The sequence below is a fragment of the Rhizoctonia solani genome, chromosome 4 (assembly GCF_016906535.1).
Source record: "Rhizoctonia solani chromosome 4, complete sequence".
NCBI lineage: Eukaryota > Fungi > Basidiomycota > Agaricomycetes > Cantharellales > Ceratobasidiaceae > Rhizoctonia > Rhizoctonia solani.
In genome coordinates, this window is record NC_057373.1 from 3556556 (window position 1) to 3571467 (window position 14912).

The 14912-nt window shown below is 47.4% G+C and overlaps 4 protein-coding genes across 4 annotated transcripts; all 4 read left to right on the forward strand.

Annotated features, from left to right (window-relative positions):
- Nucleotides 1-49: 49 nt before the first annotated feature.
- On the forward strand, nt 50-4277 carry RhiXN_01192 (cullin-associated NEDD8-dissociated protein 1; the record flags this gene model as incomplete). Its single annotated transcript, XM_043321011.1, has 16 exons — nt 50-85; nt 136-161; nt 211-367; nt 423-525; nt 577-674; nt 729-891; nt 940-1163; nt 1214-1518; nt 1574-2317; nt 2370-2781; nt 2840-2910; nt 2962-3056; nt 3113-3206; nt 3287-3578; nt 3634-3849; nt 3900-4277. 16 exons carry the CDS (start codon nt 50-52, stop codon nt 4275-4277), a joined length of 3414 nt encoding a protein of 1137 aa, XP_043180023.1.
- Nucleotides 4278-4555: 278 nt separating this feature from the next.
- Nucleotides 4556-5482, forward strand: RhiXN_01193 (GNAT family acetyltransferase; the record flags this gene model as incomplete). The annotated part of the gene is made up of 4 exons (XM_043321012.1): nt 4556-4633; nt 4747-4951; nt 4999-5266; nt 5317-5482. The coding sequence occupies 4 exons, from the start codon at nt 4556-4558 to the stop codon at nt 5480-5482; spliced, it is 717 nt and encodes a 238-aa protein (XP_043180024.1).
- A 1052-nt stretch (nt 5483-6534) lies between these two features.
- On the forward strand, nt 6535-7051 carry RhiXN_01194 (Tyrosine kinase specific for activated; the record flags this gene model as incomplete). Its single annotated transcript, XM_043321013.1, has 2 exons — nt 6535-6765; nt 6824-7051. The coding sequence occupies 2 exons, from the start codon at nt 6535-6537 to the stop codon at nt 7049-7051; spliced, it is 459 nt and encodes a 152-aa protein (XP_043180025.1).
- Nucleotides 7052-10330: 3279 nt separating this feature from the next.
- RhiXN_01195 (aldehyde dehydrogenase family protein) lies at nt 10331-14246 on the forward strand (the record flags this gene model as incomplete). The annotated part of the gene is made up of 14 exons (XM_043321014.1): nt 10331-10383; nt 10437-10493; nt 10550-10695; nt 10749-10772; nt 10959-11068; nt 11128-11249; nt 11301-11378; nt 12375-12518; nt 12574-12708; nt 12774-13189; nt 13252-13468; nt 13525-13693; nt 13745-14142; nt 14195-14246. The coding sequence occupies 14 exons, from the start codon at nt 10331-10333 to the stop codon at nt 14244-14246; spliced, it is 2121 nt and encodes a 706-aa protein (XP_043180026.1).
- Nucleotides 14247-14912: the final 666 nt, after the last annotated feature.

The following is a 14912-nucleotide window of genomic DNA, read 5'->3' on the forward strand; positions in this document are numbered from 1 at the left end:
TGTCGCGTGAATTGGTCACGATCACGGGTTCCCCTCGACCACGACGACCATGGCCCCACAACAACTACAGATGCGCATCGAAAAGGTACGTATGTTAATTCTATTAATTTTTAAAAAATACTAAAACTCTGATAGATGCAATCGCCTGACTCGGACTTGCGGTAAGCTATACACTTAATTGGACTGATTACATACCAATAATCGGACCAGATTCATGGCGCTCAACGACCTTGCCAATGATCTCTCAAAGAACCAGCTTGGGAACCAAGACGAACAGTCCGAGGCCAAACTGACGCGCCAGGTGGTATCATTGCTCGCGGATAAGAATAGTGAAGTCAAGAATCAGGCTGTCAAGTGGCGAGTCCCAGTACAATGTCAAATTATTACTATTTTGATCTGACGCACCGCATAGTCTCGGCCAGCTGATTAAAGTCGTTCGACCCGCGCAGATGGACTCAACAATCGACCAGTTGATTGAATATTCAGGTGGAAAGGATGACGAATTGCGTGATATTGCTGGCCTGGGTACGTCCCCCTTGTCTGCCCATCTTACTGCCATGAATAATCTTCAAATAGCATTGAAGACGGTTACGGCTGAGCTCCCTCTAGAAGGAACTGTCGCACCTCGTACAATCCAGAAGCTTGTTCCGAAGCTACTGCAGCAACTGGGTTCGGTAAGTAGCTAATTTGATTCGCATATACCCAAGGTCTGATTTTGGGTTGGGCAGGCCAACACACCCCCAGATGCATTGATCGAAACTCTTGCGACGTTGACTATCCTAGTTTCCCGTTTCCCTTCTCACATTCCTCCACAAGAACCAATGAACGTTCTTACACCCTTGCTTCTTCACGCGAGGCCAGCCGTTCGGAAACGCGCGATTACGACGATTGGTATTTCATTTTTTCATTTTCTTCGTTCTTCAACTAATAATCATGAAGCGAGCTATGTACCCACACTCTCCCAGTCCGAACTCCAGCAATTCATTTCTTCTACGGTCCTCCCCGGACTCCAACCTTCGGCTCCACTTGAGAAACAACGTACGACCATACACCTCGTGGCGGCCGTCGCTCGGCATTTGGCTTCGAGCCTCAACGAAGTCGTCCCGAGCGTATTGAAGGGCGTGAACAAGGAGGACGAGGAACTTCGTGAAGCTGGGCTTCAGGTATGCCCCTCCTTCCGATTTTGGGAAAACCTGGTTTAAATTAGGAATAGGCGCTAGAACTTTTGACCCTGAGGTGCCCAACAGAGATTACCCCCTTCTTGCAAGAACTTATATCTACGGGTACCACGTACATTAAATATGACCCTAACTACGCAGGCGATGAAGATGAAGATGACGAGCCCATGGAAGATCAGGACGAAGATGATGATGAGGATGGAGGTGAATATTCTGATGATGAGGATACGAGTTATAAGATCCGCCGGAGCGCTACTAAACTCTTGGCTGCCATTATTACGACTAAACCGGTGCTGGCGGAGGAGCTTTACGGCAACGTTGCTCCGGTGCTCGTTTCTAGGTATATCTTAGTCACTGTATAGTGATTTAATACTAACGAATTAAATGAAACAAAGATTTGCAGACAGGGAGCCAACAGTCCGTTATGAAGTCTGGACGGCACTAACACTTCTCATCCGTCAACCCTCTCCTGCACTCGACACTCTTGCTCCTAAATTCCTCAGGCAGCTACTCAAAACCTTGCCCCCGAAAACGGCACCCCCAGTGCAGGCGCTTACCCTTCTCAATACCCTCCTAACCCCAGATACGTTCGACAGCAAACTTCTTGGGGGCACTGAAGAACAGCTATTCAAGGTTCTTGTGCACCCTGAGGCACTTCCCACTTTCTCGCTTCTAGTGAAGCACGCTGTGCCTTCGGAAGATGTGAAACAAAAACTTGTCTCGCTTATGCATGAGCGCCACCCTCGGGTCGCAGCGGACGCAATCAAAGCGGGCACAGAACTCGTCCAGAGGTCACAAGACCCTAAATTCGCCTCGTCTCTGCAATCTGAGGCTCGGGAACGATTGAAGAATTCTTCAACAGATGCAGCAGTTCGGGCCGTTTGCGCGCGTGCAATTGGGGCGTTGCTTGTGGCTAAAGTTCCATACGAAGACGAAGATTGGGAGTTGGTTCGCCGCTCAGGAGCTGTTGGAGTTGTTACTGGTGTATTGAAGGAAATCAAGGAGAAAGAACTAGAAATAATTCTGGAAAAGGCATGGCTGGATGCGAATATTGTCTGGACTGCGGATCTCGTTCGCAAGGGGAGCGGAAGTGCCAAGGTCGAGGCTATTGGGTGTTTGGAGGCTTTGTTGGCAGAGAGGTACTTAGTCTCGTCTTCGTCCTCTTCCTTACTCTTATTTTCTCTTGATTAGCCAAGGAGAAATTCCTGAATCGGTTCAAACTCCCCTTATCGAAAACCTCAAAACGTACATTTCTCAATCTGACCCACAATTGCTCATCAAGTCACTCGAATTACTCACATTCCTGCTCCGAAATTGGCCCAAACAATGGTTCGCGTCAATCGAAAACCAGGTTCTGCCTCGAATATATCCTTTGGCTACCGAAACCTTGCTCCCAGCATCTTTGGACGCTCTACGAGGGTTCTTGTATGCCCTTGCGAATGCAGACGAGCAGATTGCTAGTCATCTCGTTGGGGGCCTCAAGGTTGCGTACGAGAAATCCGGAACAGGTGCTGCAAACGTGAGCAAGTGTCTTGGTGCTGTGGTTCGGGCCCAAAGGCCGATTGCGGCTGGGACTATCAATGAATTTGCGAAGCACATCAAGGTTGGCGAGTCGGCCTTAGACTCTTTATCGTGGTACTGATATATTCGATGACTTGTAGCCAACGACGAAGGCTTCACAAACTTCGCTTATTTTGTGTTTGTTAACGGTTGGTGAGATTGGAAGATTCATGTGAGTATCCATCCCCTAATCTCCCTCAAATTTTATTGATGGGAAATAAAGTGATATGTCGAATCAACCTGAAGTCTTCGACAATTCACTCGGGTTCTTCAAGTCCGACGCAGAGGAGATCCGGAATGCTGCGGCTTTTGCTGTTGGTAAGTCCTTTTTATTTCTTGGAAGAGATGGAGAGAATAATTGTCACGTTGAAAAGGTAATATCGCCATTGGGTCGCAAGAGCGCTTCTTGCCGGTCATCGTCAAGCTTGTTCAGACAGACGACGAGAAGCGATTGTTGAGCATGAATGCGTTGAAAGAGGTATGATGATTCCCCTACGCATACACCTCACTCCTGACATAAACCTAGGTCGTTTCTCACTGCTCGCAAGCCCACCTCGAATCAATTGCCGAATCTCTCTGGCAACCACTTTTGACACTGGCTCTTCGCACGAAAAGGCACTCAATATTGCCGCCTCCTGCTTGGGCAAACTCACAACTACTAATCCAGCTCGGTTCCTTCCCCCTCTTGAAGCGAGGCTGCAGGACTCCAACCCAACTGTGCGCGCACTTGTTGTATCTGCCATGAGGCATATGTTTGGCTTCGGGGGCGTAAATGGATTGGATGAACTCTTGAAGCCATTTGTAGTTGTGTTCTTGGGTTTGTTGGACGACAAGGATTTGGTACGTCACTTTATGCTCTGAACTGACAACATGTTAGTTTGATGGTGGATAATAGAACGTCAAGCGTCTGGCACTGGCCGCTCTCAACCAAGCAGCGCGTAACAAGCCTCGATTAATTGAAGACCAACTCCCATCCTTATTACCTAAACTCTACGACGAAACAACTCCCAAGCCTGAGTTAATCAGGATCATGGAGATGGGTCCTTGGAGGCACAAGATCGATGATGGATTGGAGGCTAGGAGGACTGCGTACGAGACTATGTATACCTTGGTGAGCGTCTTTTTTGTATACGTATACGACGGTAGCTTACCCCTTAAAAGTTGGATACTTCCCTCTCCAAACTTGGCCTCGACGAGTTCCTCACAATTGTTCTACGCGGTTTATCCGACGAATCCAACGAGGTCAAGGTGCTCTGCCATATGATGCTTCATCGTCTGTCACAGGTTGCCCCATCTGCCACGTCTCAACGATTGGACGAGACCGTCGAACCGCTCCGTGCGGCGATGAAAGAAGTCACGATGGATAAGAACACCGTCAAGCAAGACCTAGAGCAGGCCGCAGAACTACAGAGGAGTGCACTCCGAGCTGCTGCTGCATTGAATACCCTGAGCCACCCCGGAGCGCCCAAGTTTGTCGCGTTTGTGGAGAGTCTCGAGAAGGGCAAGCTAGCTAGCGAATTCAGAGAGCAAAAGGCATGATGGAGAATGTTATGAACGATTCTTGAACAATGTATACACTATTCAATTCACAAATTGTCATTACTCGGGGGCTTTCTGCAGTAAACACCGCATAAGTATCAGTAACTTAGACTTGAGACTTGTTAAAAACAGGTCGCAATATATTACGTAACATGCAAATTAAGCGAGAACATGTATTTCAGGGGTTATGAGGGACCCAATTCGAGTCATCTTAGATTCCTGCGTGGGTACAAAAATGGATATTTTGGTGTCCTCAGTCACTCACGGGCACCACCACCATGTATTTCGTCAACAATTACACCCCCCCTCTCCCTAAGGGACCTGTCACCTTGCCTGATCCAACTAAACCATACGATGTAAATTTTGTTTTCCTGTGAAAGATTTAGAAACAGACCGAGTGAAAGTGGTCCCGTACATTGTGAGCAATTTATGTCTTATTTGTCCGATAACTATTATTCACGGACAGTAGCCCCATTTACATGCTGTTGCCGTGTTCAACGCTATTACTGCAAACCCGGAGGTTATGCGCTATATGCCGTGCTCTACCCCAGCCACAATTGAAGAATTCGAAGTATTTTGCGAAGTTTCGTATCGGCTTGATACCAGTCGTTGTCTTTACGTAATTTTAGACAAGACTAAACTTGCTCTTGCTGACGAGGCGGATGCCAATAAAGGTCTGTCCTCCTTACTTACAGCTCACGTATACTAAGCACCCGGGTAGTTAGCAGCGCTCTCTTGGGTACCCTGGCATACATAAACGCTTCACGTGAATTATCAACGATCGAACCTGGATTCATCATTATCTTTCCCCAGTTCCAGCGTACTCATGTAAACACTCACGCAGTTGGGCTACTAATGCAGTATGCCCTCAATCAACCAAGCGAAGGGGGACTTGGTCTCCGAAGATGTCAATGGCAAGCGCATGCGAGCAACCTTCCTAGTCCTAAGGCTGCAGAACGATTAGGATTCAAGCCAGAAGGAACCCTTCGGTTAGTGCACTAGTTCTCCATATGTGGCTACGAACAAACGATTATATTAGTTGGAACCGGGTCCTCCCTCCAGAGAGAGAAAGTAGTGCGCCTTTCAGAGCCGATGACTCGCTCGGAATGCCAGGTCGACACACGGCCATGTTGGCTATTTGTTGGGATGATTGGGAAAACGGAGGCAAAGAACATCTGCAGCGGCTTATAGATCGTAAATCATGAGGTTCTAAGAAGGCATATCGTTCTATAAAGGACTAGAAATTCAGCAAATGTTTCAGATCTTTTTCAATTTATGCAATAACTTGTCTGCTAGAAGTTTCAAGTCTCACTACTATGAGTAAAGCACTTACTGGACAGTCCGAGTCTTCTTCCATGTATACTCTTTGAACCATTTACGTCTCATTCAACAGCTTTGCTGATACTAGGACGCATACATACTACTTATTATTCGATAACTACCTTCCCTTCCCGTCACCACCATCACCATTTAATAAAACCGTACATTCTGAGTAGGAAGACTGAGATGATTGTTGCACGGAAAACTTGTAATATCCCCTCCTTCCTCAAGGAACCAATATTCTCTATATAAAAAATGATGTAGACTCACGATAGCTTTCATCTGCCTATGCTAACTTGCTGTAAACAGAGGACGAAGAAATATAATTTTCTATTCCTCTATTTGTATGCGTATTCCCAAGCCACCAGTAAGAGGTCAGATGGTGCTTACTTGGTAGCATCCTAAAGCGATTGTTCGGGCTAAACGGACCCGCACCAAGGGCGGGTTAGTGGAGCACCTTGCCCGCAATATTGATGTTCCACGGTCACCGTGGTCATTTTCCTCACAACTACAGGGAATTTGCAATTTAGCTCGGGCAAGTTTGTAACCAACCCTCGTTACGTCCGCGGGTCAAACTGTAAGCTTGTCCCGGCTAACCTTTGAGTGTGTTAAGTTTGTCAACGCCACATGTACACCTCCATGAGTAATCGTATGTTGATATTACGAGACTCTTGGACGGTCAGCAAGCCATCGGGCTAGTAAATCCCTTTCCAAGCACCGCAATCGAGCACTATTGTAGAATCAGTTGTACATGGTAACATCTTTGTAGCCGCACTCAAGACGGGACTAGGAACTGAAGATACAGCTGATCTTAGGATGTCAATTACTCACCACATGGCCCAAGTATAAAAGGATTCTGCGGTGTATCAATCAGACCATCACCTACTGCTGGATCTTTCAATACCACTATCCTATTCGTAAAATTTACCACTGCATCATGTCTTCCGTCTTCAGTTATGCCTACACTGTTTCTTTTCCCAAGGACTCCAAAATCTCCCCGGCTCAAGCATTCGAGGCCCTCCGCTACAAAGCCCGGGCCCCGATGGCTTTTGTTGCTATTGCCTCTTGTGAAGTTCTCGAAGAGAATCCTAAATACATCAAGCGCAAGGTAGCCATGAAGAACGGCATGGAGATGACCGAAGATATAGACCTATATGCACCATCATTGGTACGTATACATCACTACTTGAAGTCATCGCAATCAATAACCCATATCTCTTTCACAGGTCACCTTCAAGGGGGATTCAGGCTCCTTCATTACAAACCTAATCTCTGAGAATGCTGATGGAGAGCGTTTCCTAACGTTCACATTTTTCATGCCTCTTCCAGGAATTGAGCCTGGAAGCAATGCCGAAGTTGAAAAGAAGAAGGAGTTGCGTGAACTCGTCATTGCGGGCGTAACACAAACTCTGGAGGTTACATTGAAGATGTTTGAGGAAGGGAAACTTAACTAGAGTAATCTGTGCCGGATGCATCTGTATATGAGATATCTCTAAAAAGATTAGATTGAATTCTATGGGAGCGGTTGGTTGACATTCTGAATCGCAAAAAAGAGAGCGCACCTTTGAAGTTTCTCTCGAGAACATCCAGACTGTTCATCCATTGTAGGTCCATTCAACGCAACATCGAATCCACAGCGCCTATGGGGTGAACTCTTGGACATTTCGTACTTACATTGGCACGATTCTCTTTTCTCGAGTACGAACTTTCTTATTCCGTCTTGTTTTCTTTATGGAGCTTTAAGCATGTTCCGCGCGTTGTTTGGCATATAAATATCGGTTATTAAATCCATACTTGGGATATACATACATATAACCCAACCAAATTGCTGAGTACTCAATAAAAATTTGCTCTTGCTTTTGTCTCACTCCAGCGATCTCTAGTGAGCAAAGTTCACGCTTGCTGATATTGTACTTGATTACCTTCATAACGTCAATCTCGCCCAATTAAGCACGGTGAGCTCCAAAGACGTGGATTTCCTAGACGTAAAAGATCACGCGCTATATATGTGCGGAGTGTGGGCAAGGTTCAAGCAATTAAATAAAAAGCATCCATAAATCCGCATCTTCTGTTCGCCCCTACGTGTGGCCGAGGATTAGTTTCAGCGTATTTAGGTTCAGAATCCTGGAAAAATCTGGGTGTAATGCAGATTCTTTGTACCTTTGGGGCCCACTGTGGAGCCTTGTCCACATTAACTCATCCTAATTTTCCATTACTCTGTTCCGATCAACTATGTGTAATAGAGACAGCAGTATATTTCAAGGGCATATGGCTCATAATCAAACTACTCACGGCCGGACTACCCACATCAATGATGATCTGAACTCGGCGAAAACGATAATAGAATGCGCCAGGAAAACGTATCCCATGGAGTCCTGCGAAAAAAAGGCTCAACTAGATTTTACAAAGTCAATTATACGCAACTGATATATATATATGCGATATTTGGACGTTTTGCGATAAAGCCGGCGCAGACGCAAAACAGCGACTTAGCTGAGAGCATGTAGCGAGTCACGTGACTATCTTTTTTTTTACTCATATTTAAAGAGCTACAAGCGAACAAGGCTAGCCGCTCACAAACCGAGGCAAACTGCGCTAAGAGAAGGAGGAGAGAACAAGAAGAAGACCGAGAAAGCGAAAAGTGAAGCACGTGACTACCGCATTCATGCCGTATCGACTTGCCTCCGACCTCCTCCACCCTCCGGCCTCGTACACACCGAGTGCCGTGGCACGCCTTTGCGTATCGTTTTTGTCCCACCCACCATCCCGCAATATCATGAGAGCTGGTTTGGGCCGCTCAACCACGAGCCAGACTCGCTACTTCGCAGCCGCGGGGGTTCCCCAACCTTCACCAGTCTGGGTCCCATGACCGACGCGGAAGAGCAGGTGGAGGATAAGTTTAAAACTTCTCTCGAGCTCAACGACACCCATATAGATCTTCTAAGAATTAAAATATTTCTACTAAATCACAATAGCGTCATAAATAAGCCTGCGTCTTTGCTCCGTGATAGCAGAGTGTAAATGTGGCTTGGTATATTCTCCTGTAACTCATTACATCAGCACCACATACTCAGGCATTCGATCTTGCACGGAAGCCAATTCAAGTAGATTTATATCCAAGGACGGTTGGAGATAAAGGGCCATTGCACGGAATTCATCATTCTCAATTACCCCGAGCAAGTGGTTCCTTTTCACGATCCAACGAATGAGCCTTTCATGGAATTCCTCAGCGTCGAAGGGCTGGAATCAATATTAAGCGTTAATGAGTCAGAAGACAAAGATGAGCAGAAATCTGCCTACCTGCGGTTCTGTAGTCGGGGCCCGAACAGCAGGACCATTCACAGATTCATCTAGTGGAGAAATGCTCCATGCATCGTGGTCAGATTGAACTGCAGTTTGTCAGATGACGTGGTGTTTTTCCTTCATGTGGCCGTTAGTATTAGCGGTTGACCCTTTGGATCTACCATTCCTCTTCCACCGCCAATTTCCTCTCCTACACACACACCCCGACGTGAAACACATGCCTTCAGATCCCCATTTTCATTTTACTCGACATTGTACATATCGAGGAAATGATAAACTCATGCTCGACTCTTGGAGAAGTAATGACTATCGGCAGCATTATTATTACGAGCTCTTCCCTCCAGGTTGTACCGATGAGCAAAGCGTGGGTCTTGCCGCGGATTATGAGATGCTAGTGATGGAGTGATTGATTCGCGAGCAGCAGAAACGTTAGATTGGGGTAAAGGCTCTTCAACGTAAGGTCGTTTCATAATTAGCTCTTTGGTCCGAATGAAAGAATCGACGAGAAACGAGAGATAAGTAAAGCATTTATGTGGCCTTGTCAAAGGAATTTATACAAGCTGAGCCACGGTGATTAACAAGGTGCCACCGAATATTCCGGGCTATCGGAGAAAGATGAATCATCTCTATTGGGACCGGCTTCGGTGAGCCAAGCTTCTCCCGGTTGTTACCGTTACAATTCCAAATCTGTCTACATACCGGAGGACCGAAAGACTACATCGCCAGTGATGACGAATAAAACACATACTGAACCTAGAGCCTCTCGTTCCCGAGACCTGCCTATATATGCGTTTATGCCTACATGTGCGGCCTGCGGCCACGGCGCCGAGTGCAACTGACAGATAGGGGACACCCGAGCCACGATAGCGAACTCGGAAGTGAGTACGACTCACGAGCCGGGTGGGCCACCTGCGGTCGGCATACGTGGTGACAGGGACGGAGGCCGGGGGAAAAGGGAACGAGCGCACTGCTCGATTCGTCCGTCGGCCGGGGGTGGTCGATGTTCGCAACCGTGCCAAGAAGATTAATCTATTTTACGAGTTAAGCAATGCTATAAACCCAGGCGCCTAGAGGGGATGTCTGAGGGCGCATCAGGTCTTATATATATTACGAGGGATTATTGGTTTTCGAGAACAGCCCTCGCTGCGATCCTCGGTGGGATATAGCAATACTAGACCTCGATGTCCTGCTTAAGATTTCCAGTATTTCAAATACAAGTCAAGCCCGAGGATTGGCCGGATGAAATTCGAGATTACCAGAACGACATTAGACGCTGTGATACATTCCCAGACTCAGCGATTCCCCAAGAGGATGTTACCGATTGCCACGATCGACGCCTCGATGTCGATGAGGCCAAGTCCATCATCAACGGCTAACTACAAGCGCCGGGCGATCATCGTGGGGAAATTGCAAATTAAGAGCAGGTTATAATGTTCCCTGTTGGCCGTGACTCACACGAGCTCTCACAGTTCCTACATACACAGTAAGTTCCATAACTATAAGTGTTTAATGCATTTATAACTTAGACTTGTTTAGCTCAAAAAGCTCTATTATGGGGAAGTTTTACGACTCAATTCCTGAGTCGTTCATTCCGTGAGTCCCAAGTTCCAGAGTCCCCCAGAACCGTTTGACGTAATCGTGCATTTTAGATGGATTAATGAACAACATTGTTTCTGGGTTGCAACCGCTCCTATCTCTGCAAACGGACATGTCAACGTATCTCCAAAAGGGATGACAGGTACATTCAAATTATTAGGTCCGAACGCATGTTTCTATCAAGACTTGTCGGGTTCGGGTAAGATATCTCCACTTGGCGACTCGCCGTTGAGACGTTAATCATAATCCCAGGTGTGGAAACGATCTCCCATCTGCGTGAGAACGGGCGCATCACTATAATGCAGGTCTTATCTGTCTTATGTCTTCGACGCATGTGATGACATTCCTGAGTAAAGGTTTAGTGCATTCAAGGGGTCTCCCCGCATTGTTCGGCTCTGGGGAACAGGTCAACTCCTTCTTATCATGTTATTGTTACATCACGCAATTAACTTGAATCCCTAGGAATTGTACACGAACTAGGGAGCCCTCGCTACGAAGAGCTTATTCCGCTATCGGACCGCCTTCCCGGTTCACGAGCAGCGATTGAGGTCCAGATTCACAAGGTCGGAAGTGTAAGTAATTGCCACCTGACTCTTGTAATTTATAACCAACCGTGGTGCTATGTCATTAGTCATGCGGGTACTCGGTACCTTTCTACGAGTACACCGGGGAGCGGACACTTTTGTGCGACGTTATGCGACCTCGCGAACAACGAGATGCTGATGGATGTCCCGAAGAACTCAAAAGTGGCAAGTGTTTAATTCGAAATACCCATAGCCGACGTCAAACTTATCAGTACCATAGCTACGGATCCATTTGCCCACCTCAAGCCGACTCCAGCGTATCCACTTTCAGAAGACTTGGTGCCGGAGAAGAGCTTGCGTAAGTATTGGGCAGTCAAGAATATTCGCTCAATCGATGGGGTTCCTGGTCTCCATCTTGGGCGGATTTTTGCAGGCCTACCCATGACGCGGGACAAAGTGAAGGATAATACACGATTCCATGAACCAGTGGGGGTGATGGGGAGCCAGAATAGTAAAGCGGGGGTGGTGGAGACTCCAGCCCGGGGCAGTTGGGCTCCGATCTTCGTAGCGTTCACGTTGGGGTTAACCATTGCGCGACTTGTGGGGCTAGTCCATCACGCGTATGGTCTAGCACTCGGTCTGTAGATGCGATATCTAGAAATAAATTGCCGGGATTAACGGCTTACGGGACAAGGCTATCTAAGGCGACTTAGCTCTGATGTGTGTTGATACCAGGTCCTAGATTGGGTCGAGAAGGGCGTTCAAGGGGGTCGATACATAGGAAAGACGATCCGAGGGTACCCGAAAGATGCCCAGCTGATGGCGAAGGCACATTTGTTATTCCAAATTGAGGCTAAAATTTCATAACAATGCGAGAACCGAAGGCCGACCATCTCCATAGTAAAGATACAATACAATTACTAGGATCAAGTCGGACGCAGAGACCCAACAATAAGGTCATATGAGTACCAGGAGATCCTATTGGATGGATATGTCGGAAGTGAAACTTGTGAGCAGCTCGTGCATAGCGACAAGGCGCAACGCATAACCCCTATCCGGTCAAGGTGCTTTTAGATTAACGACCAATTTCCCTCGGGGCCTCGGCTGGACAGGTACAATTGGGGAAGTGAGGAAGAAATGATACTCCATTGGTAAGAAAGAAGCAAGAAGTTCAGGTTGGTGGAGGTCGGTTAGCTCATCTGGTAGCGTTTGTGTCGGCTGATGTGCATCGCGCAGTAGCATATATAAGGCGCAGAGAGTTGATGGTATCTCCTTCAGTCTACCTACCCCCCGTGAGTTTTGACCTGTTGGCTCTATAATCGATCATTACTGATCGTTAGGATCCATTGCATAGCACTCATACATATACCTCATACACCATGCCCAGCATCTTCGAGTACAGCTTTGAGGACCACGGCCACAAATTCGGCACCAAGTTTTCTACTGGCCTTCTCATTGGCGGTGAATTCGTTGATGGTAGCAACAACAGTACCATCGAGTACGTTTGCCCTCATTGTGGCCCAATTGATTATAATCTAATATCTTAAACGCAGTGTCATCAACCCAACCACTGGAAAGCTCATCACAAAGATCAGCGAGGGTACTGAGAAGGATGTCGACCGTGCAGTCCAGGCAGCCCAAAAGGCGTACGATACAGCCTGGGGCCTGAATGTGTCTGGTGTCCAACGGTGAGTCGGTCCGGTTACGCAAATTTCCTGATGAAGAACCAATCACCTAATCTATTTGTAATCAGTGGCAAGATCCTAATCAGGATTGCTGAACTTATCGAGCGCGATATCGACGAAATTGCTGCAGTCGAGGCTCTTGACAACGGCAAGGCTTTCACCATCGCCAAAGGCTTCGATGCTTCCGAGGCTGCTGCCTGCTTCCGCTACTACGGCGGATGGGCCGACAAGCACCACGGAAAGGTTGCTGAGATCGATGATAGCCGCCTGGCGTATACTCGCCATGAGCCGATCGGAGTTGTTGGACAGATCATTCCATGGAACTTCCCGCTGCTGATGTTTGCATGGAAGCTTGCACCAGCTCTGGCGACCGGTAACACGATCATCATCAAGCCATCTGAGTTCACACCTCTGTCTGCTCTTCGTGTTGCTGCACTGTTCAAGGAGGCTGGTCTTCCGGATGGTGTTGTCAACGTTGTTCCTGGTGAGTTTCTTAACTTTTATTTATTTATTTTTATTTCGCTGCGATTCTAACATCATACTTAGGATATGGCCAAACTGTTGGTGCTGCCATCTCTTCGCACATGAAAATCGAAAAGGTTGCCTTCACTGGCTCTACCGCTGTTGGCCGTACCATCATGAAGGCTGCAGCAGCAAGCAACCTGAAGAACGTGACGCTCGAGCTCGGTGGAAAGAGCCCGAACATCATCTTCAACGATGCTGACCTTGAGGCTGCTGTTCGCTGGGCTGCATTCGGCATCTTGTACGCGAATTTCATTCCACCGTTTGGTTTGGCCATCAATTCATATTTCATTATAGCTTTAACCACGGACAAACCTGCTGCGCAGGCTCCCGTGTCTTTGTTCAGTCCGGTGTCTACGACAAGTTTGTTGAATTGTTCACTGCGCACGTCAACAAGCTCAAGGTCGGCGACCCATTCAAATCTGAGACCTTCCAGGGTCCTCAGGTCTCACAGATCCAATTCGATGTAAGTTTCGTTCTTGACATTTTTACGAAAATATTCCTAACGTTCCCGTAGCGCATCATGGGTTACATTGAGTCCGGAAAGTCCCAGGGTGCGACTGTCGCAACTGGAGGGGAACGTATCGGCAACGAGGGCTACTTCATCCAGCCCACCGTCTTCACCGACGTCAAGCCCGACATGAAGATCATCCAGGAGGAGATCTTTGGACCCGTCGTAGCGATCGCCAAGTTCGAGGATGAGGCGGACATCATCCGTCAGGCAAACGACTCGATCTATGGTCTCGCTGCTGCGGTGTTCTCTCGTGATATCTCCCGGGCATTGGATGTTGCACACAAGCTGCACGCCGGCACAGTGTGGGTGAACTGCTACAACAAGCTGAACAACCAGATGCCGTTTGGAGGGTTCAAGCAGAGCGGTATTGGGCGTGAGCTCGGCGAGTACGCCTTGGCAAAGTAAGTTTCGTTCGTTCTTGAATACATGAGGATACTTATGCGGTTACTGTAGCTACACCAGCGTCAAGGCCGTGCACGTTAACTTGACCGAGCCTGCACCATGAGTTATTTGATCACGACAGAAATTATGGGAGTTTTCGTTGTATTGACCGGTGTAAAATAGTGATTATCCTTGAAATTTATCCCAAATTATCTCAAGAGATCTGCAGCGAAAATTTTCGTTCGAAGGACTTCCGAATACCGAGAGATTTCGATCGATCGGGCGTAAGGCGATTATCACTGTAATGACATTCGAATTCTGGGCCCCACTCTTCGAATTCTTACAAAGCCCCAGCAAATGATTTGGAGCAGAAAGATGGGGGCTTCGGATAGTGGCATCTTATGGTTACCAACCGAATAGTAAGGTGATTCGCAAACACAAGGTGTTAGCAGGCACCTTTATACACTGTTCTCATCAATTGCCTCTTTGTTGGGGTACAAAAAAACAAATGCGCATATTTGCGACAAGAGGTAGCCAGAGTTTCTAACTTGGAAGTCAAGGAAGCTCCAGATAAGACTATGCTAGTCACCTTGAATCAGGTGAGTAGGTTTTACCCAAAAAGGCACCAAGGACCGCGCAGCCTTTGAGGTCGGGTGATGTGTGCTATATGCAGCCATATATAAACATGAGAGGCGGCAGAAAATTTCACTCCGCCAACCACTCTGTGGATCTACCTCTTTAATTCGTGTTTTGACCAGTATCTGACAATCAAACATTCCACTGTGACCAG